Below are 24,162 nucleotides of genomic sequence, written 5' to 3'. Positions count from 1 at the left end.
CGCTTCATCAATTGGTCGGCCGGTCAAGCAGCAGTTTTGGGAGGAGAGACGAGGGCGAACGGCTCAGCAGAAGTGGCAGGAGGAACAAAGGCTGGTTTATGGCGTGTGGCCATCAGACAGGCTGCATCAACACTGTTCGTCAGGACCCAAGAATAGTGCAGAGGGCTGAGTCAGCCTAGCAGCAGCTACCCACAGCAAGGGGAAGAGAAGGGAGAAATGTGTGTGTGCTTGTGCGACGGCCAGATGCAAAGGGAACGGGGAGGAAAAAGGGGGGAGAGAGAAAACAACCCAAGGTTCTTGTTAAAACGATATTGTTAAGGATCCCTGCTGTGGGATTTACTTTTTTGCTATTCACCGTTTGACTCCATGACTCCACTCTTGACCCCACAGCACACAAACACAAATGGGGAACGTGGCCTCCATAACGGCCCTGTTTACTGGAAATGCTGCTCACCAGGGACAATAAAGACTTATGATGCATACAAGACTCCTGCCAACCTTTTCTGCTGCGGCCTAATGTAACTCCCATACCCACACAAGCACGTGTATACTGTACACACGAAAGGAGATAAAAAAAGATGGTAAACAACAAACATATGTCACTTATAACAAAACCAACTGAGTGACTCATTTTAAGGTAAGCCATGGATAAGGATGCAAAACTTTTCTGTCCTTTAATGAAGGCAGGAATAAAAATTTGTCCAAGTCCCGGTTCAAGGGTTCAATAAAAACCCACATTCAACATTCAGGGGAATAAGATGAGGTGTGCGCACATGGAAAGAGGTACACCTATTAAAAGACCAACATGCAAACACATAATTTATGGAGCTACTGTTTATAGCAACAGGACCCGGTGTTGTCATCGGCCTAACACTTAGGGTGTTGTGTGGTGTGGGGACGAGCTGTTTATTTTGTCTATCACTTCGCTCTATCGACTGCATGTGGAGTGTGTGCGCGCGTGCGTGTGCATTTTCATTTGGAAGTGATCTCCTGTGTTTTTCCTGTTGCAGAGCACAGAAGCGTGTGGTGTGGAAGCTCAAAGCTCTCGCCCACATCAAGAGAAACCATCCGGCCTTACAGCCACAAGCCCTCCCTCTCCTCCCCCCACTCAGGCGTAATAACAGAGCCATCAAATAGCCATATTTATAATCTCTGAACGGGCCAATTTTAAAGTGGTCAACTCCAGAGGTATAGGAATTGTTGAGAGCAATTTGCGGTTTTCATTCTTAAAGAGGCACCATCCCAGTGGCAAATGAAATAAAGTCTGCATCCTTTTTTTTCCATTTGTCAATATGAAGGCTGGGTTCAATTACGTCTTTGGCTTTATTCTGATATCACTTCAGAATGATTTATTTAAACTGGGATGGGCATAAATTATTTTATTATACTTCCCCTCCATGTTTGTGTAACACAGGAATTAGAGCATTTATCAGTTTTTCAAAGCGCGATGATGAGATTTCACCAGCCGGCAAGAGCATGCTCTGCATGTCATTACTGTGAGAGCAGTTACTGTACTGTTTATCTTCAGGAGCAAGAAGTGTGTGCTGTACTTTTTTATCATTGTCCTTGAGTAGGTGGGCTGATAGACGATGCCGTCGTTGATCGCCGATGGCTGACTGTCACTGACTACTGAGCCCTGTACCAACGTAACATTGTGATTTAAGAGGCGCCCACCAGAGGGCACAAGAAAATAGTGTTATGTTGCTTTTCAGTGCCCTAACTTTACACCTACATGTCCAATTTATCAAAACTGCTCAAAATGCTGGGTTACAATGGTGGCAGTTGTATTTCTGCAGGTTGCTCTCAATCGTGGGGTCATCAATTGTATTTTCTTGGCTTAGCCTCCTCAGTACAGTCATGCTGGTAAATATCTCCCAGTCAGCACTGATGAGTTAAAGGTAGTAATTAAGTTTACTCTTGTTACAGAGAGCAGCTCAAGAGCTGCCAGTCGAAGCTAACGTACATAAGCCTGTCTGCCCTGGCTATTTTGACTTTTAGCTCATCATTCTCATCAATGCCATAACAGCCTCGAGCTTAGGGTAACATTACCAAACTGACTCTTGCAGCGATGTGATCTTTGGCTGCGAGCCATCCTCGCCTCCAACAGCCGGGTTTATTCTTCCCGTGGTACTGCATAGTTCTAGTACTACTACTAAACTACAGAGTAGAATCAGCCCAATATGCATAACCAGTTAAAAATATTCTCAGCAGTTAACTGATTGACAAACTAAACTAAATGATGTTAAGTTAATCAATTTATCAATTATTTCTCAACATACCGTGGTATTTATGTTCATCAGCACTGAAAGACCAGATTTTAGAGGTTGAAAAGCGAAGTTGAACTCAAGCAAATAGCATCTGGTTTAGCAACACACTGTGAGCAGAACCAGCAGCAGATCAGCATACATGAATACATTTCATCTGGTCATTACAGTGCTGTTATGGTGCCAAGCGCTCCCGCCAGTTTCCAGCCTCCTGTCACTCGCTGGTATCTGACACTGATGAAAAATGCAGCGTGTTTCGATCACCACAACATTACCATTCTGTTTTCTCTATATGTTGAGATCAGATGACTCCCGAGTGTTCACCTTGTATGATAGATGTAGTGCTGTGTAACAAGTAATCTGCTCTCACTTTTTCATTTTTCATTATACAGGATGTGTGGCAGAGGTCAATCACTTAAAACTTGGAAGATTCAGATAATTGGAGATTAAGTTACTTTTTGTTTGTAGCTCAAAGTTGGAGGCCCCAGGTTAAAAAAAAAAAAAAAAGAGCAGTGGGGCCCATATTTGTTTCTGCAAGATGGATTGTGATTGGTGTAAAAAACTGGATTTTGACAGAGAGTCCCTCTACAAGACTGGTAAAAATTCAACAGCTACTGTAAGACCTTTACCAGTTCAGTATATATGATGTGATACTTGTGCATAATTCAAATGCAAATTTCTCAAATCAAAGTAATCGTCATTCAGTGAACCAGGGGCCTTCAGGAACACTTAGGTCTGAGGCCCTGGGGCAATTTTCCACTTTTTCTGTTTGGTAATAAGAAGCACTCATGGGTTGGACCACATCCATCTTTGAACTCGGCCTTCATCTTGATCTCCACTGCACACCAGCAAAGACTCATGACTTGTTCTGTTGTAGTTACTGCCACTATAGGGGTCTCAAGGACCACATTTTAAAATTGCCATGATGCCACACAGACACATACATGCACACTTACAAGGTGAAAACAATATCAGCGCCATTGTTACGGCTGATACTAAACACGCTAACTTCACCATGCAGACCCCTGTTGTTTATAATAAGAGGTTAAAAATGCATTTCAGATATCCTAATAAGACCCTAATAAGGAAATGACAAAGACAGCATTAAATCAAACATATTATAGTCATTCTGGGTGGAAACATGTTTCATCAATCAGGCAGTAATTCAAATAAACAAGTTTAAATTAATACCACCATATGGTAAAACAATATTTATTGAGGATGAGAGTCTTTTGGCACCCTGGTCACCAAATGGGAGCCAACCAGCCAACCTCTTATAAAAAAAAACGCAGACGTCTGCATTTTTAAACTACACTAAAATCCACATCTAAAGCTCAAATCTACATAAGGAGTGCACAGTTTTGACCCAATGGCCAATTATTCAATGATTTTCCCCTGACCTGAAAAAGTTGGAACGGCTGAATATTGTAACCGTCTTAATCGCATTGTTTACTGATGCTGAATCCTTTCAGACCCCTGGGTGTTTTGACTGTGTGATATGCAATGTCAGACCCATAGCTATTAACTCCAACCTCCTTTCATCTTTCTGTCCTCTCTTTTCGCTCTCTGCCCCTGAAGGGTTGTGCTCACGCATGCCACTGTCATAATCAGCCATTCTGATATTTAAATGAGTACAGAAAAGCATTATTCGCACATGTGCAGTTGACGGCCAGAATACATCAACAGACAGCTGGCATGAAAATGGCCTCTTTTTTTTTTTTTTTTTTTTTTACTTTGTTAGATTCAAACGGATAGGAGCGAGGTATGAGGAAGAAATATTGAGGAAAAAAAAGAAACCAAACAGAGGGAGCTGTGGTGCTGTTAAAACACAGCCAAATTACACCAATGTCTGAGCAGGAAGGAAACCAGGCTTTATACACTCCTCAATAACTTCCTGTTAAACATCCGCAAATCACAAACTCACAAAAGGATTACAAAAAGCGTATACCAGAGACCTAGTGTCATCTAAACACCGACTGTGTATTTATGTGACTCCACTTGTAGGAAGCTGACCACCATCAGGTTCCTCTGAGTGTGAGCTTGTGTGTGTGTGTGTGCTGGATGGGATGTGAGTATCATATAGAGGAGGATGTTATCTACATGGCAGTGATGAGAGATGAATGGCGTCCCACGGGGGCAGACTTAAGCCCCTGCACATGTGCACAGCACAACCACCCACTAAAAATATGACTCCTGGATACTTTTCCGACTTCTGGCTCTGTCCATAAATCAACGGCCGGACAGCGGAGCTTGGACTTGGCAAACTATCAGACGTGCCTCCAGTGACTAGGCCTGTCCGTCATCCTGCCACTGCTACCTGGAGCTGCTTAATTAATGTGGCAATTGAAGGCTGCATATCATAATGTACACACAGCCCCCTCTATCTTAGCCTTCCTGGGCTTGTTATTCTTGGTCACCGTTAAGGATACGTCCCTGTGTATGTTCGGATATTTATAGGTAATGGATCTATTAAAATGCATGAGAACGAATTAAAAAACAAATAAATGCGAAGGTGCTCAAACGAGGCTGGAATGTTTTGAAAAGGGATTTTTGGTTTGATGTGTTTTCACAGCGTGGCTGTCGAATTTATCACATTCACTTTTGTTGGTGTTACTCAGTCGTCTCATTTCATCATTTAGAACACACAGGCTGTTACTGCTCCAGAGATTTTTCATTTTCATTGAGGTCTGCTGTATAAAATATGCTAAGGAAGCTTACTTGAAATTGTTAAGTAGCCTGTCCAACTGCTCTTTTCAAAGAAATAAAAGGTTCAACTTAACCAACCAAGAGATGACAGAGAGCTGCATGTAGCTCTTTTTCCACCATTGGCCGTGCAGAATATTTAACCTTCACGGAGTGTTATAACTCCTGGAGCTCATTGCTCAGGTTTGGCTGATAGTGTTTCTCTAAGCAAAGGGGGAAACTGCATCAACGTGACAGCCTCAGGTAGAGGTTAAAGCCTCTCCATTTGTAACTCTTTGCTGCGCGTAATGCCACCTCCCTTGGTTATAAAGACTTCATAAATCACGTGCGCCGATCCTCTGCAATTCTCAGACTGGAGACAGGCTGATTTACGGCTACAACTTCTAGCAGACTTCTCATCCTTTATCCTCCTTTATTGCCCCCCCTTTCTCTCCGTGCTGAAGCAACTACTCCCTTAACTCTCTTTTTCGCTCTCTCCTCTCCAGGTGTCTGGACTCTGACTTAGCACCACAGCTAGCCAACCAACACACACACACAGGAAAAAGGATCTACTTCCAGGGAGGGCTAATAGGATGTGACATCATTTATGGCTGATGTGTGACATTTCAACTCTCTACGGTAGGATGTTTTTCAGTGAAATATTTCATACCTGCCACAGAGCACAGTTTTTGAAATAAAGCTAAGTTATACAGCAATACAGTTTCAAAAAGTTACAATACAACAAACTTCAAGGCCATAAAGTGTGTCACAGCCAGCCTGTGTGTTTAAAGGAACATGACAACTGTTGATATTAACAAAGTCAAAGTTAGACTGGAGCCCCTCTGTATGGGTCGGTAGGTCTGGTCGCTGACAGAGGAGGATCTCCCTCAGTCACAAATCATGTGTTTTGATCAGGTCGACCCCGGCCTCGGCTGGGAAGTGAGCTTGTATATAAATTTGGCCTTTCTTCCCTCTGAATTATGACCCAGGGCTTCTGATGGCGAGGAAGCTGCATGCACATGATGCACTTTCCAGATCAGGAGAGATAAATCAACACACTGTATGTCAAGTCCCACAATTGAGAGGCATTTAAAGGGCTTTAATCTGTAAATTTGAGTTACCTGCTGAGATTATATACCTCTCCAATACTAATAAACTTCTTGCACTTTCAAAGATTTCTAGTCCAATAACCATATAAAAAGCTGAACATTTCTTTTTGTCTCTGACCATATGCTATTTTTTCAAGCTTCGGGGTTCTTGTTGTACTGGGAAGACCTTCAATGAGTCGACTTTGAACCCCAATCCAATTTCTCCATGCAATTCAAAACCATAAAGAGTGATTTTTAAAGAGTCTTTGTTTCGGTCATTGAAGAAAGGAAACAGTCTTTCGCGGATATGTTTGTACTCAAAATAGTGGATCCTTTGTTTTAAAAGACTTTCATTTTGTTATGGCTTCATGTCTCTATTATTGCTGCGGAGTTAGGTAAAAATGTAGTCCGGGTTAGCCCTCGACTGTGCGTGTGAGTGTGTGTCTCTTTATGCGTTAGTGAGTCATTGAGGAAGCTATAAGCTTAGTCTTTTAGTATTTTTCAGTACTGGAGGAGAGAAGGGGGCAACCCCAATAATCTTGTTTGACAGTTGGGAGCAGGGGCAGCGAGGCGATGGTGTCCCACAATGCAACTGTAAAAACAAACAGCATGTGAGTGTGTGAAGAGGGCTGGGAGGCACTGTTCACCACAGTGAGGGAAACGTATGTATACACACTCACATATGTACCCTACATACATGTGCAACCTTCTAACCGGCCTTGTGTGTGTCAGACTTTAATCCAGTCCACTTCTCAAACATGTGTGTTATGACAAGCACAACCTCTATGTGTCCCAAATTCTCTCACTTTCTCTCTGTTGTTCTTTCACTGCAGGCTGAAGGTTATAATCCTGTTAAGACCTGTCAGGACTAATACAACGACAGGTCAAACCACCGCTGCTACCCCTCCGCCGCCACCCCAAGGTGGAGATCAAGGGATGTTGACACAGCAGAAAAAGAGAGACTGTGTTTGCCTCTTTAGTGGTTACTGTCCAACCGTCGTGACCCACTCCTGACTACTGAGAGTGACAGTACAAAGAACCAAGCGTCTAATTGTTCTGGTTCAAGATGGGATTTTGAGGAGCTGGAGACGGCTGCTAATCCTGTGCTACATCATTTAATTCAGATCTTAATTCAGATTAATAGATTACCTAGTTTATTCTTAAGTTTTTATATTATACATACAGTATATGTTATTCCCTACTTGTGCAATTAAGGCTGTTACCAGAAAAAAAGCTGATGACCAACATTCCTTGCCAGGCTAGCATCACTGGAGCATCATGGGAGGGCTACATACTGCTTTTTTTGTCATTGCCGCTGTCTCAAGTGATGCAATAAGTTTTTTCCGCTGTGATATATTTTCTGCAGCCTTCACAAAGCAGAGTCGCCCCAGAGCTCCGATGTCGCAGTATACCGAGGCAAATCACTTCCATATCACGAATTCATTATCAAACCTCAAGACACATTTTTCGCATCAAATCAACAGCAACCACACAGACTAACACAGACGTTAATGAAATAAACAAAATACTGATTTCTGCAACGTTCGATGAAGTCTACAGGGAACATGGTAGAGTTGCTGGAGGGGATTCAGTCAAGAAAAAAAGTCATACTACTGTCAAGTCAATTATTTTTTTTATATGTAGAACTTATTTTATAAGGCTGGTGTAGATTTCAGTGCAACATAGTTTGAAAGGTATTACCTCCAAAAGGTAGGAGCAGATAAGCCATGACCATCCAGTAACACAGAACTCCTCATGTTTGTTTTACATTACCCTTCGAATAATTTCTTGATTTAATGGGATGTTCTATTCTTTAATGAACATAAATGACACATCAAACAACAAAGGGAATCTTTTTAGAGACAGAGTTTTTATATTTGGGATTATCTGTGTATTCTAATGTGCTTTCCATCAAATTTTCCATTGATTTCAAAGCTTGCAAAATGATGAGTCTCTACTGCACAATGCATTAAAATCAAGACAGTTTTCAACTTTGATTTCGCACTTGCCTCTCTAGTGCTCAGCTTAGTGGTCAAACTTTACCGCAGTGTGCAGCAGTGGCCCTGTTTGGCCTTACTTAACAAACCTCATTATTAGACAAGGGAATCTCTTTATGACAGCTACTTCTAACTAATGGCTGACTCTTCAGCGTGGCTGGACACGTAATGCTTTCAACAGCAGTGAACCAGCACTGCCCAGTCTTGTGCCTTTGAGCTGTTGAACAGACACGAACACAGAGTGAGTGAGTGTGTGTATGCACATGTTCGTGTATTAGGGACTGGGCTGCCATTATTGGATCTGCAGGACATAGCATGTTGACCCATGGGATGGGGGTTTACACCAAAAGCACACGCTACGGCGCACAAACGCACGCTGTGGTTTCTCTTGTGGCCGCTCAGCTCATTCAGGCCCCGACCGCCATCAGCAGCCCCCCTGCCTCTCTGGCTCCCCATCCCGAGGGATCACACAGCGTCGCTGGGCACTCACATCCTCGGCTGTGGGCAGACGGCCAGCAGCTGGGGCTGAGGCCCTTGAGGCGCATGGAGGGCAGAGGAAGAAATCTGAGAGGAGGAAAGAAAAAAGGTGGATGTAAAGAGGCAGAGGAAAGACGAAAAGGTGGAGGGGAGATTGGTGGGGGTCACCTATCACATAGTTTATCATATACAAAAGTTTCAAGTGTGCCTGTCATCCAGGAGGCTGGGGTAGGGCTGAGAACTGAAGCGTAAACGTCTGTGTGCTGATGGAGATGAGGCGATGGTGACATCGGCTACACTATGGCCATTGTATAAGAGCTGTGGAGGAGTTTCCCTATCTTTAGGGTGATCTCTCCATGTTAATATAATATAATGTATACATATTTTCCTGCCAAAGAAACAAATCTACTGTGAAGTGTTTATTTGCACCTACTGATCTATTTTAGCCACCATGAAATATGCTTGTTTTCAAACGTCTTGTCTGAAATCTATTATTGTAGCAAAAAATGTCTGTGATTCAGCGTTGTCCACTATTGTTCTGGGCTTCCATGTAGGAAAAGAAAAAGCTGTGTCATCACAGGGGAGGTAATGGAGGTGGGCTGTGGGGGTGGTAAAGTGGGAAATCTGGCTGGTTCCCAGGCTTGCCCTCTAGGCCTTTTAATGCCTTCTTTTCCTGGACACACATCAGCACATTTAGGGTGTGAGAACAGAGGAGAAGGAGGAGACATTAAGAAAGGAAAGAGATGGAAAGATAGCAGTAAGGGCGGCACGTGAGGATATCTGAGAGGGGGGAACCTTACTCAGCTACAAGTTGGCTTCCACAGCATCTTTTTCTTAGTTTAGGCCCTGCCAGCCCCACATAAACACGGTGAACCTGTGGAAAGTTTCACTCCTCTCTGGAGGGTCCCCTTCTCTCCTCGCTCATTTTATTTCTGTCTATCTGGCCCTTGGCTTTCTTTTCTTGTTTTAGGAAAATTCCGCTGGTGGTAATGGTGTGCGCCCCTGCAGCCTTAACGTCTTCCATGTGACCATCACTGAGGAGAATTTCCAGTTTGTGTTTGTTTTAGGCAAACAGATCAGTTGCCACTTCATCCATCTAGTTTACCTCTCTGTCCTGGCTGCTGACGTTCTACCAGACGCTCGCGTGGGTGTATGAGCTCTGAAAGTTGGCCACACCTAAGGGTAAAAAAATCCCCCCCCTCCACCTCAACCTATCACCTCCCTCCCTGAGCGCCACTTTATTTTTCAACATTATGTGACAAAGTGTTTGATATCGAGCTCGTGGCCAAGAGGGACTGGGAGATGGAGACAGGGAGAGACATTTGCATAGGCTTGTTAAAAGTCACCAATTAGGAAAAAGGCCTCACACATAGTGGCTTGGGCTGTGCCAGTGCATAATCTCAAATCAGGACAACGTCGCCATCTGCAGTAGAGCAGCAGGACTGAAACCAATAAAACAATATGCCACATATGAGTGCTACCAAAACAAAACAATCACACCAAAACGAGGAGTAATATTTTACATTTTTGATTTCGGAAGTTTCTAGCTCAGTCTTGAAACAAACAGCTCAAAGAAAAGTGAACTCAGATCTCTTGCCTCATGGCCTCCTCAGCTGCAGGTGGCGCTCTAATTCCACTCCCTGTTGATGACTGCGGTAAGAGCTGGATGATGGCCCTGTTTGTTTAGCCAACAGTGTTGACGCCCACCCACAGGTGCCAAAGGTATAGTGAGTACCATGCCAGCTGTTTGCAAGCCACAGCAGCCCTCGCACCGCTTGGCTTCGACCCTGCTTGACTGCCTGATCTCACAGGAAGAGAGGAAGTGGTTGAGTTACCCAGCAGCAAATTTGAGGTTTATAAAGGGAGGAAGCCGTAAAAAAAATCCAAGTGCAGTTTCCTTTAACTCAGCAACTAGCCAGGGTGAGCTACTCTGGCCTAATCAGTCATTCCCTCGCTGTCATTAGTCGGTGTTAGGTTTGCGTCCAACACGCAGTCAGAGATAACGCAGAGGAAATGGAAAACACTACTGTTTTAAGCAGCCGTTATAATTCAGTGGCATACTTAAATAGAGAGAGGAAAGGCAGGTGCTCCAATTTCATGGAAGCTTGATTGCCTTGTAAAGTTAGATTCATTACACTATTAATCTGTTGTTACCTGCGTCACACCAGGGAACCACCCACAGCGACCACAAGCAGGCAACACGTGCTCACTGTGAGACCAATAACTAAAAAATATTGCTCATGATATCAGTCATCGCTCTGGCAAATAGTACACACATAGCCTAACAGCAGAGGGAAATACCTTCGCAGTTCTCATGATAGCATAAAGCTGCATTTCACTTGAGATGTGAAATCAGTTCGGCATGTCTAGCATTTGGATTTCATGAAGGCTTACCTTAGCATGGTCCCGTCTTTGCCAAGAAGTAATGGAAGGAGGGGGGTAAGGTAGAGAGAGCTGGCAGCTTTGCCTTGGCTTGTTATTGCCAGTACAACGAAGCTCAGTTCACACTCAGCTGTGGCATATTTGGAAAACTTCAAGCAAAGCGGCGAGAGGAAAAAAAAGGCTTTTAAATCAGTTCCACTCTCCAGTAAATTACAACCCTGCATTTTTAATTTCCTCTCTCCATACAATGTTATTCATTGGCATCCAAGCCAAACACGGGCCCCTGCAGCCTGCATAGCTCTGCAGGACAAACTGTCCTCTCATGCAGTCGCTACCTGTCAGGAGTGCAGGGGCGTGACTGAAAAAATGCATTCCTTGATGTAGAGCTGAGGTGTGTGGGGTGGAAGAAAAAGTGGAAAAAAGAACAAACAGAGGCTAGATTTTAATCTACTAAAAGATATTTACATGCTCTGAATTTGGACTGAGTTTCCATCATAAGTGGTTTGAGATAGACTTAATCTGATCACTGATAGCAGTCACTGGCAATTATCTTAATACGTTTGACCAAAAGAATACTGTGGTCAAGTGTTGTGTGCAGCTTTTAAGAAGATCCAGACGTGCAGCTGAATAAGACTCCAAATTCAAACCCGTAAGAAAGTCATACAATGTATTGAGACACACACTGCTGCCGTGTCGAATGTTGAATTCGTGGACTTTGCATACCAATATTTCATGGTAATAATAAAGCAATTACACGCTGAGAAGAGAATGTGCATACCAAAACATGCTTAGTCCATGCCTCGGGAAACTGTCTAAGCTCCACTAACCACTAGAAAGAGACAGACTTGGCTGCTGAAATAACATTAAGAGCCTGTTACTATAATAGCAAAGCCTCATTTGTTAGCATTACATATCTAAATACCATCTGAAAACCATGGCTCATTCTGATTAAGCAAGGTGTTGTAACAGTGTAACATTTCAATCAGGTTTTATATCCACCGTAGTGTGTAGGCCCTGTTACTGTATATCTCCCGTTTGCAACAAAAACGATCTTCCAGTCCAGAGTTCTGTTTCATGCTTGAGCAGATGTTTTGTTGAGTCTAAAATGATTATGTTTTGCTTTACCTGAACCTGACTTGAGTGTCTGAAAATGTTTCATTTGCATAATGCAGGAACAATATCAGTTAAAATGTTTCTAACAGCCACAGTTTATCTGCTTTTGTCATCATGTCTGAGTACTGTAGGACTGTTTGACAGAGATGTCGAACAGGTTTCGAACATGAAAGAGGATATGAGATCTCATTTAGTGCGCCAGACTGCCAAGACTCACCAAGGTTCTGCTAATTCAGCCGTTTCTGTGCCACACAAGGCGATAGGATAAGGCACCTGGCTTTTGCTTAGACAGGCCTTGCATGTCTAAATAATCCAGAGAGACAGTGAGGGCAGGGCCCGAACTTCTCCTTAGATTTAGCCCAGAACACAACAACATAATCATGTCATTACCCTTAGGCCATTCTGCCACATTGTTGTTGCGGGTGGGAGACACAGGATTTGATTTCAGCAGACTTAGCTGACCTCTGCTTCATGGCCCACCAGAACACGGGAACTACAGCGGGCCATCCTGCACGCTGGCACTCAGCCCAGCCAAACATTTTAACTTTCATAGACAAAAACAAAACCGTTTCGCCTTTCTTTCCCTCCATTTCTCCCAGTTCTAAAATATTTTTTTATACAGCATTGAGAAGACATGTTTCTGCTACTTTTTTGGTCTTGTAATTTTATGCTGCTGTTGCGAAATACTGCCAAAATTCCTCCGCACACCCCCTCCATCTTTCTGCTCCACTGTTGATTATTTTGCTTTTTGTCTTTTCTTTCCTCTTACTAAATGTGTTATTCATCCTGTTCCGTGTGTCTCCAGGCACACTTCAGAACTGGATATAAAATAAACAGACGCGTTTTCACCCCTGTTGCTAGGCCTTGACTGCATATACCTGTAACAATAAACATCTGGGTTTCTGGGCTTGTTTATACTCATCTCTAGACTATTGAGGACAGAGGCACAACAGGAACTAGACTGTGTGTACGGATTTGCTAGGCAGACGCCCACTACGAAGCAAAGGGTTGGTGGACGCTACTAGACCATGATAGAGCGGAGGCTGCTGGCAGGTAGTGTGCGCTCTGTCTGGCAGAGCTGTGGTTTACCTTGGAGGGACACCAACCATCTGCATGCTATAAGGACTAAATTGCCAGCTTGATGTCCAGCAAGCGAGACAAAACCGTTCCACATACATGAGAGTATGTGTGTGCTTGTGTAACTTTGTGTATGTATGCGTATGGCTGTGAACCAGACAGAGACAGAAATACAAAGACTGAGCACAGACAGCCATTGCCCCACAGTAGCTATCTCATTCTATAAAAGGTACTGCAATGTTTTTAGTTAAAGCTGCTCGAGTCAAAATCTCGTACTAAAGGTGGGTTAAACTTATTGGAATGTGAGAGAGATCACTCACTGTGATGAACCATCACTAACGTTGCAGTTCTTCTTATCTCTGAAGGGCCTTTTAGAGTCTTTCAGCTCAGTGCTTATATGTGTTGGTTGAGTTTCGTAGCTGCAGCAAGTTAAAAGCTCCATGTTTGTACTTTTACTGTGACAGACAGATGTCAGCCTAGATAGAGTTTTGATAAAACGCCTTGACAGAATCTCCTTAAATAGCAAATCTAGTTGTCGTTTACTGAGTACCCGCAGATATCCTTTTATCTGCAAGACTGATCCTCTTTAGTTACTTAAGCTTGATTTATAGTTGTGAGTTATGGTGTTATAGTGTGGCTACAGAGCCTACACTCATAGCTGGTATACCAAAATCATAGCTTGGAGGTACCACATAGGGGCCTTGAGAACTGATTTTACATCAGTATGGCAAAACCTGTAGAAATAGTTCATATTGAAGACACCATTAAAGAGGTTGAAGAAAATCTTTTCAGTAACACATCTAGTAAAGCCATTCCCACTATAAGCAATCTGCTCAGATCACTGCTCTCTTTGAATGAATTAAAATTGTCTACTATTCTGTAATAACACAAGGCGATATAACGTTATTATGTTATGTTAACAGAGGGTAATCTTTTTGTGAGCAATAACAAATGAGATATTGGATAAGGCTTGATTGAATTAAGTGGGACCACTGGGCCTTGGTGAAGGTGTCCACTCTACTGAATGCCATTCTAGCTACACATGTAATACCCGGCCTATCCAAAGACAGGCGGATGGACAAACAGACCTATAAATACCTGGCAAAGCACTCAAAACTGCTACTGTGGTAGGTCCCACCACAATTGGTGCCTCCAGGATCACATTTTGCTGTAATGCCACACACACTCATAGACTCACAAGGTTAAAATTTTACCAGTCACACACGGTCACAGCTTTGTAGTAGGTATCTACAGTTAACCCATAGCGCCAACAATTAATCCAGTTTTACGTCACTGACCTCTTTCACATGGTGTGTCTTGCATTAGTAGGCTCATGCACATGGCTTTTACTGTCTGGAGTTCAGCCCCCCTCCTTTGTTCTGTTTCATTGTGGTTTCTGCTGATCTTCCCTGTGTCAATAAAACAAATATGTTCAAAAAACAATCATTAACACAGTGGTCAGACATGTGACAAGGAAACATTCTTAGAAGTGCAGCTACAAGCTGACAAAGGAGGGTTACAATACAGTAACCTTGAGAATTGGCAGCTCATGCTATAAAGTGTCTAGCTGTAGCAAATTCACTAAATCTAGTTGGGATTATGGGCCGGCCCACACACAACCATCATGGTTTAGTCAGGTATGCAGTGAAAGTTTCATAAATAATCTTCCCAGCGTCTCAAGACACAACTCGCCGGACAGACGCCTTTAATTCAGCTGACAAGAAAATTAAAAGCCGTCATTACCCTAAAGTCATCGAGGGGAAACAAACTTTAACAGCTCAGACAATCACAGTATGAATGTCGTTTGGCCAATCCCCAGCCAGCTCTGGGGCTCTGATTGGTTTTCCAGAAGGATGTGGGACTCACAAGTGTGGCAGCTGCTTAAAATAAAGTGACAATTTTTAATGGGGTTTCAAACCTCAGCGAGTCACTGCATCCTGCCAAGCCCCTAGTGATGGCAAACATCCAAACCTCGGTTTTATCGAACAGGACACGGAGGAGTGAGCTTGTTCTCTCAGCTCAGTGCCATTAGCAGGCCTGGATGCAGTCAACCATTTTCAAGAGTTGCCTTTCCCACCAGCAGGAGCTTTTAATATGTGCCATACGGTGCACATAGACCAACATACGTTTTTGAGGTAAATGCTCTCCTGACAATCAATGGCATCAGAAAATCCTGTAAAGTCGAGTTAAACCCAACAGGGTCAAGTCAATTTGTGGGGTCTGGGAAAAGCTGTTTTCATGATGACGATAAAATAATAATGAAAAACACTCTCAGGGGTTTCACTTCACATGTGACTAGAGTTTAATGTGTGCAATGTCGCTTCATCTCTTCTGACTGTCTCTGTTAGACTCAGTTCAGTCTACACTGTATGAAGGTGTTCAGTCACACACACACACACACACACACACATAGAGAGAGGGGGAACTCAGAGACTAACAGGAAATGCAATTACTGTCAGTCTGGGCACAGCATTCCTCAACAGTATGGCCAATTTCACAGCAATTTTAGTGAGTCAACAGGTCGTAAGTAATCATAATGAGCACCTTAATGTTTTCACACGAAGCAGAGCACCCGTCTGTGGTTTTATCCTTTGGCCATTTGATCCTTCTAATCATCTATGAGCTATTTAAACTGTACACAGGAGCTGCGGGCTCGTACAAGTGCCGAGAGGAGGCCCACTGCCTCCGTGTTTGTGGAATACTGTCATTTAAAAATTGTGTCAACAGGGATCAGGTTCCTCAAATGGTTTCTCTTTAGCTCAAAGGCCGGCGGCTTACAGTAGAAATGGACACTGCACTGACAGGGTGCTGTCATGAGCTCAGGTAGTGAGAAGGTATTTTATGGTGCAGATCATTATGGCAGCAGGCCTTTTCAAGTTGTGTCTGACAGGTTATGGTTAGACTTTTGTGAGGGTGCTGTAAATGACATAAATAACAGCTTTAAGATGAATGGCTGCAGGGCAGATACAAACTATATCTCTGGAGTGTTGTCCATCTCATAAGTTGATCAAAAGATGCTGGATCAATGGCTTCATTTCTGACACAACTGCAATGCAGCTGCTACTTTTCTTTAAGTTATCCAAACAGACATGCTGGACAACTAGACTCGAACAAGAGCGCACACACACATTATCTTTTTCAAGTCATGCAAGTGGCATGACTCATGGGATAACAATATCTGTCTCCCCTTACGTCAGGACCAATTTATATCAGCAACTATTGGACGGCTGGACAGGAATACTTGCACAGGCGTTCATGATCCCCTAAGGATGAATCCTACAGGCTTTGATGATGTTCTTTCTTTTCCTCTAGCGCTGCTGTAAGGTTGACCTTGAAATGCACTCAACAGCCACTGGATGGACTGCCACAATATAATGGAACAGATATTACTTCGGCCCTCTCAAGTTGACATACAACATCCCTGGTGATTTCAGACTTTTCATCTAACACCATCATAAAACCTGTGTGTGAACAAATAGCAGCAAAACATTCCCATCATCCTCAGATGAACTGCAGTTGGTGCAGATAAACAAATGTTAGGAACCAAACTAGGATGCTGAAAATGACATGACACCTGCTTTATATCAGCATTTTAGCATCAGGAGTGAGACAAAATATCCATATGGCAAAATATAGTATCACTTCCTCTTGCAATACTATTATTGATACACTGGCAACAAACATTAATATTTTTCTTTAAACATAACGGCTCACCAAACAGATTTCCCCTGACAACTTGACCTACCTGAGTCACTACCTCATGACTTCTTGTGGCGTAAAGATCTACACACTTAATTTACACAGACTGAAAAGAAGGGAGGCATATTTGTTTCTTTCCTTTGAACATTTAAACTTCAGAACTGTTCTGCCCTCTTCAGTCTTTTGCTAGTTTGTGGGGGTTTCACATTGGAATAATGGCGCACACAAAGACAAAGACAAGGTGCAGTAAGTGTGTGTGAAAAAGACAAACTAAACTTAGACTCAATGCACTTTTTTGACACACTGTCTTTACTTTGTAAAGTACTGCTGTACTGTGATACTATCATTATCATGGGCAATATATCCTGACTCATATCATAACCATGAGTTACACCCAGTGATTCCCAGGACCTAGTTAGCATTATCATTGCAAGCATTTAGCATCCCAAAATTAGCATTTGGCTAAAAGCTGGTGAGAGAGCTGCATGCTGCAGATTTCAATCTGTCCTTTTTTCCTGCCTTTGAAAATGTGGCATTTTCTTGGATAAAAACTGAGAAACAAGAAAACAAATTGGCATAGCTACATGAGGAGCACACACATGTTCACAGGCACACACATGTACTGTACACTGACACCACACAAGTAGTGGCTGTGGGTCCAGGTTGTCCGTGCATACCTCTGTCAGTGCCAAAATGATTAAACAAATAGCCCCTTTGTGCGCAGCAGTCTTGATTAAGCTAAGTTGTATATGCCCCCTCTGAAAAAGAAATACAGGAAAGTGCCCTTGGTGGTGCCAAAATTCACTTGCCCTGTTAAAACATCGCTGCTGTCAAAGTTGTTTTTACTCTCTCATATGGAAACTAAATTTATCATACCTCCCCTGTGCATTCAAGGTTTTCATTTACAGAATGAGCATGATTATTTATGTGAAAAATAAACACTGAAACTTTATCTGCATTAGTGGTCACAGAATGCTGACACCAATAAATTTCAGCAAGAGACTTTTTACAGTGCCATGATTAAAGTGTAACTAGGATTGTTGTGGTTTACTTAACAGACTGCAGGATTTTTAACATGATACAAGCTCATCAGTGAAGTCCACAATTATACTTATGCTAATCAAAATTAGATTAACTATGTTTTCAACAGCTACATGTTTGATATTTCCTCCAACATTTATCTTAATGTTAAATGAATATGTCCAAATAAAAAAGCAGACTGGAGGAAACTGTCTATGATATATATAAGTCAGCAATATCATACTGTAAAACTGTACATGATCATGTACTGTGAGTGAACTGAATAAATGAGATGAGCAATTCTGCTCTCTAGTGGTAATATTTTGACTTGCAATGTTTACATTTAAATAAACTGTAACACTGTAATACATTCGTGAGATGAGTTAAAGGCATAACAGACACCATTTAATTTATCTCTGTCTGTGGTGCAGTGAAACAAAACATGACACCCTGCACTGATATATTCATTGACATGTCTTGAGAATGGTCTCTTTGTACTAAAACGTCAGTCCTTTTTAATAAATATATCACTGCAGAGGTGAAGTGTGTGTGTGCTGGCACTTACTCTATTTGCTAGAATATAATTAATTTGTTTTGTTTTTTAAAGTAACAATGAGTTAATTAATCAATGAACAAAAAATTATGTTGTGAATCATGTTTTCAAGCATTTATTCAAAAATCTTCTTTAGTATTTTGTGGGATTAGGGTTGAATATCTTTGGGTTTTACACTGCTTGTCAAACAAAAAAAGACTTGATGTCATCTTGGGCTCTGGGAAAGTGGAGTGGCCATTTTCTTTATTTTCAGACATTTAATGGATTGCTCTTAACCGATAAAATCATCAAAAGGACACATTAGTTGCATGAAAAAAACAAATAAATGTATAAAAGGACCAGTTTTGTTCCCTGAAAGTAATGCTTATGGTTGTAAAGGCTCTACTTATTGTATTGCAGGAAAACGCTAGATTTCTGCCTCATGTGCTGTGAAATAAACTTTTAAAATAGCCTATGAAGCTATTTCCACATTTTTAAAGCTCCTTGCAAATAGGAGCCGATTGTCTGACTGAAGCGTATTGTCTCACATTACACTTGTAATATGTAGACATCCTTATAAACATCATTTCCTCTCTATCTCTATCTCTATCTTGTCACAGACATACTCAGACTAAGCCTGACTCTGAGATGACACACCACTGAATAATGAATGATCCTCCTTTAGAATTCCTGTGATGGAATATTCTCACTTTTACTTTCTCTCTTTGAATACATTATGCCGATGCCTCCTGAGGAAGATGCATTATTGAAGTGAGGTTTCGTTTAAAACTATGTTCTCTGCTGCTCGAGAATTTTTAGTAGAGACAATTGGGCATCATTGAACATACCAAATGACAGACTGTCTTAAATTCATCATTCATGAGAAATGCTTGTAAAGAGAGGTTGTACTGCTCTACCTGTCTTCTTCCTCCTTCCTGTGTTTTTGTTCATGGTTACCTGACAACATAGAAAGAAGGCTTTTCCTCATGGAAATCGCCCCTCTTTTTAAATGTGGCAGATTACAGTACCCATCAAGGCCAAGCACGGGCAATGAACTAAAAGGTTCAAATGAAAAACTACAGGATGACATGTACTCAAAAGAAAATGTCAGCAATAATAAAACAGAGTTAGATTTTAGCTGTTTGCAGCTGTTTCTAAAATAAAGCAGATGGATGGAAAATCTCACCTCACATGTTGGTCTGACTGGAGACTGCTGAGTATCCCACGGTTCCCCCTGACGAGACAAATAAAATCAATGTCATCATTCAAGGTTTTAAATCAAAGTCACTTAACTTATTTTGAGGTCAGATTAATTTAATTTCTAACATTCTCTTATTATCCATGCCTCACTGAATATTGACTCTTTAGTCTGCAGTTTAGCCAATGCTACTGGCAAAGATTTGGGCCACAGAGCTGAAAATGACTTTCAGTCAGCGTCTTTTGTCGTACCATGATCAAATGACCCCTCCATCAGCAAACAATGAGATGAACCTGACCTCAAGTACATTTATATGATGAGGACACATCCATCGCCACTCGATACAGTGATGTTCTCGCTCTTGTTTGTTTTTTCACATCTCTGGCAGCAGAGAGCAATCAAACGGTCGGTACATCCAGGTTTCACCAATGTTAGCTGTAGCTGAACGGGGATAAATGGAATTTTTTCAGCTGAAGCAGGATAATAAATACAAGTAAAGCCCTATCTTTATTATATCACGTGAGACTGGTGATCACTGAGTTGAAACTGACGCTGAAAAGCCAATTCTGTCAAGGCAGCACTTTGAGACAGTAATCCACGCCTTTGTTACCATTTGGCTGGATTACTGTAATGCACTGTATGTGGGGGTTAGTGGGTCCTCCATCACCCGTCTCCAAATGGTACAGAATGCAGCTGCATGTCTTCCAACTGGCACACGTAAACATGAGCACATCTCCCCCATTTTAGCCTCACTCCACTGGCTGCCTATTCAATTTAGGGTCCATTTCAAAATTCTTTTAACCTGACCTCTCTGAGCTTCTACACCCTTATATGCCCGCCTGCTCTCTCAGGTCAGATGATCAGCCGCTCCGAAGTGTGCCTAAAACTAAGCAGAAGCTCAGAGGGGATCGTGCTGTGGCGGCTCCTACATTATGGAATGATCTGCCTCTGCATGTTAAACAGGCCTCTTCTCTGTCTGCTTTTAAATCACTTCTTAAAACCCATCTCTTCTCTGTGGCCTTTGACACCTAGTAAGATGTCGACTCTTTTTACTTGATTTAATTTCTTATTTGATGATTGCTTTTTTTTCCATGGCTATTATTTTTTACTTTACTAATTTATTGTTGTATTTTATATGTAATTTTGCATCTTATGTGAGCTGTTATGTCCTTTATTTATGATGTCTTATTTTTTCTTCTGTACAGCACTTTGGTCAACTTTGGTTGTTTTAAAGTGCTTAATAAATAAAGTTGGATTGGACTGGATTGAAATATGATCCATGTGACAAAAGGAATTCATTACTGTCATGTATGAACCTGATGCATAGCTTTTTTTTCCCTAATAGTGATGTGCAGCGCTAGATGTCACTGCAGGTACATACCTGTGCCTATACTGATAACTACAGTAACTCACTTCAACATGCTTCTTATTATCATCTTTTCAACCTGTCCATCTAAACAGAGAAGACACTGATGAATATACAGTGCAAGTGTAGAAATGTAAATCCATTTCATGATTTGTCATGACATTGTTCATCTATTGAGATCAATGTGAAGCTATTAATAGATCATCTGATCTCTGGGACGGGCCCTCGGAGCTTATCTGACAGTGGTAATACCCAGAAAGAAGGCACGTGTTAATGAGCGCTCCGTGGCTCACTATGCCCTTTTCATGCCTGTAATCCCGCTCCTGACAGCATATGTGCGCAAGGAAATAACTCCAATCATTTGTGATTGAACATTCACCTTCTGGTTCAGACTGTCAGAACTGACTTTTGCTTATAATCTGCTTTACATCGCATCCACTATCACATCCTATCATTTTCCTCTTCACATTTTCTGCTTCTTTTACAGCCATGGATTTCTACACTCCATTCAGTCTTTCAACATTCACCACAAAGGAGTAATGAACAGACAATGTGCCAATACTAGAAGATAAAAGTATATAATTTGTTTGTCTTTTAAAAAAAAAAAAAAAAGAAGACTTACAGGTAAACCAATGATCTGTGTTTAAATGGACGAACATCCATCTAAAGCAAGTGACTTCTCTGACCATGGTCTGCAGCTTAGGTTGCCATGCCATCAGCAGTCACTAGAGGACTGTGACGACTGTATTTCTTATTATCAGTAACCATATTGACATATTGACCCATGACAGCATCCACAACCTGTATGAATAAATCAATGTTGTAATCGATCTGAGTTTATGGATTCTGAAAAGCTTGTATTTCAGACCTGTAGGGATTTATAGCTGACAGGCTGCAGCACAAAACTGCTTTGATTAGCTCATGACACCTTCAATTACAAAGGCAGGTGGAACCAATCCTGAAAAAGGCTGTTTAACAAAGGTAACTGCTTGCTGTGCTTGTCCTAGGTTCTTTCTTAGAGCATGGCAAAATGGGGGCCTCTAATCAACTCTCCACTGACCTAAAAACTAAAAAAGAGAATTAATTGTCACAGACAAGCCACAGATCACCTCCAGAGAACTACAAGAACATCTGGCTGCTGCTGATGTAGTTGTTCATCGTTCCACAATCCAGTGCACTTTGCAACAGGAAAAGCTCATTGGAAGGGTGATGCGCAAAAAGCCTTTCCTGAGTGTTTGTCACAAGAAGAGTCGCATGAGGTATGCAAAAGCACATCTGTACAAGCCAGAAGCATTTTGGAAAAAAATACTGTGGTCAGATGAGACTAAGATAGAGTTTTTTGGTCAGAACAAGAGGAGCTATGCATGGCGAAAAAAACACACTGAACTTATTGCCTACTGTGAAATTTGGAGGGTCCATCATGTTATGGGGCTGCATGGCTATCACAGGTACTGGAATCCTTGTTAAAGTTGAGGGCCACATGAATTCCTCTCAGTCTCAGCAGATTCTTCATGAGAATGTTCAAGAGTCGGTCACAAAGTTGAAGTTACGACAGGGTTGGATTTTTCCAGCAGGACAATGATCCTAAGCACTGTCCAAAATCCACCAAGGAATTCATGCAGAAGCACAAGTACCATGTTCTGGAATGGCCATCCCAGTCCCCAGACCTTAACATCATTGAAAATATATGGATTGATTTGAAGCAGGCTGTCTACGTACAGAAGCCAAGAAACCTGCCTGAACTGGAGGTGTTTTGTATGGAGGAATGGGCCAAAATACCACCTGGCAGACTTCAGACTTGTCTGTGGCTCTAAGAGGCATCTACAGGCTGTCACTGCAGCAAAAGGAGGCTCTATTAAATCTTAATGGAATTATTTCTTTGGGTGCCCAAATTTATGCACATGCCTATTTTTGTTTAAATGCACATAAAAATGTTTCTGTTGGACCAATAAAAAATTATTTCACAACTGAGATGTTTCTGTTTCCATAAGATATAACATATGTTAAAATGAGGTTGCTGCTTCAAAAGCTCAGCAAGTGACAAACTGATACAGTGATTTTCCTACAGGGTGCCAAAACTTTTGCACACTGTAACACTTCATGCCATCTTTTAAGGACACACTGTGAGGGAAATTATGATCAAGATGAAGCTCTGTTTTCAAAAACATGAAGGATTGTTTTGAATGTTGCACAACAGTAACCTGCATGTATTTTCAATTCATTGACCTACAGATAAATTATTTCTTCCATGGCATTCAATTAGAATTTAAAGAACTATCTTTTTCATTGGGCTTTCCAGTGGGGGCACAAAAACCACCGTGGCTACAGGAAAGGCAACGGGAATATATCTTCTTTTTACAGAAAACGGGATTCCTTAGAATAGCTGACCAGCAGTTAGAGGAAAAATGAAATGAAAATGCTGCATTGTCTCAGTTTTGTCTTACACATCAGCAGTTAAATTCCTGAGCTGAGAAATATAAGGATTTACAACTAATTTGAAGAATTTGCTGCGGTATGACAAATTAGTATCACGAGTGTTATAGTCCTGTGATTTTAGTTTCATTGTGTGTGTGTATTTCATGTGTGTTTTCTGGTTTTGTGCCCTTTTCCAGTGTTCTGTCTTCCTTCCTGTTTTCTTGTGGTCCTCGCCAGCATGATTTTCCCTCCACACCTGTGTTGAATCTGATTAGTTAGCTCAGCCCTGTTACCTGAGTTCTTCCCCTGTCTGCCTTCCCTCCACGCCTGCACTGCATCTTCCTCATAAGGTTTGTTCGTATTTAAACTGGGTTGTTATTAACAGAGCGGAGCAGCAATTAACAGTAAAAAGTAGACAAGCTGACCAACACACACTGCAGCACTAAAGAAATCGTGCTGTTTGGTGAAGACTAAATTCTATGCTTGGCCTGTTTTACCTCAAAAACTCTACACCTGCTCAGCATTCAGAGCCAAAAGTGCAGCAGACTGGCTGCTCTCTCCTGTTGGACTTAAAATGTTAAAACGAAGACAAAACGTAACAAAGCATGAGAGACTGTGAGACTGCGAGACTGCCAAAGGTTCACATCCCTAATGAGTAAACAGGGCTTCCATGTGAGCAGGGCCCACAAAGATGCTACATCCTGGGAAGCAAAGCCGTAACATATTGTGCAGAAAAACACTGTCGTGGTGGATGGAAAAATTTTCTCTCCTTGGTGTCTGACAACTGAAAGCTGTTTGATGTCCACTCGCTGTCAAGGAAATCAAAGAATAACGCTGTCCATCCTTAACTTT

At 41.9% G+C, this 24,162-nt stretch overlaps 1 protein-coding gene across 5 annotated transcripts in view; it reads right to left on the bottom strand.

Annotated features, from left to right (window-relative positions):
• runx2b (RUNX family transcription factor 2b) overlaps positions 1-24,162 on the bottom strand; it is a 122,287-nt gene that overhangs the window by 86,972 nt on the left and 11,153 nt on the right. For all 5 annotated transcript variants that reach the window (XM_037087476.1, XM_037087471.1, XM_037087472.1 and 2 more), the window contains 2 exons: positions 19,518-19,565; positions 14,379-14,489 (listed from right to left, as the gene is read on the bottom strand). In XM_037087476.1, coding sequence (XP_036943371.1) covers positions 14,379-14,421 — 43 coding nt within the window. In that variant the 5' untranslated portion in view covers positions 14,422-14,489; positions 19,518-19,565. The remainder of the gene's footprint in view (positions 1-14,378; positions 14,490-19,517; positions 19,566-24,162) is intronic.

The sequence above is a fragment of the Acanthopagrus latus genome, chromosome 22 (assembly GCF_904848185.1).
Source record: "Acanthopagrus latus isolate v.2019 chromosome 22, fAcaLat1.1, whole genome shotgun sequence".
In the NCBI taxonomy this organism is placed as follows: Eukaryota; Metazoa; Chordata; class Actinopteri; order Spariformes; family Sparidae; genus Acanthopagrus; species Acanthopagrus latus.
This window is presented reverse-complemented; position numbering and strand designations above follow the sequence as displayed.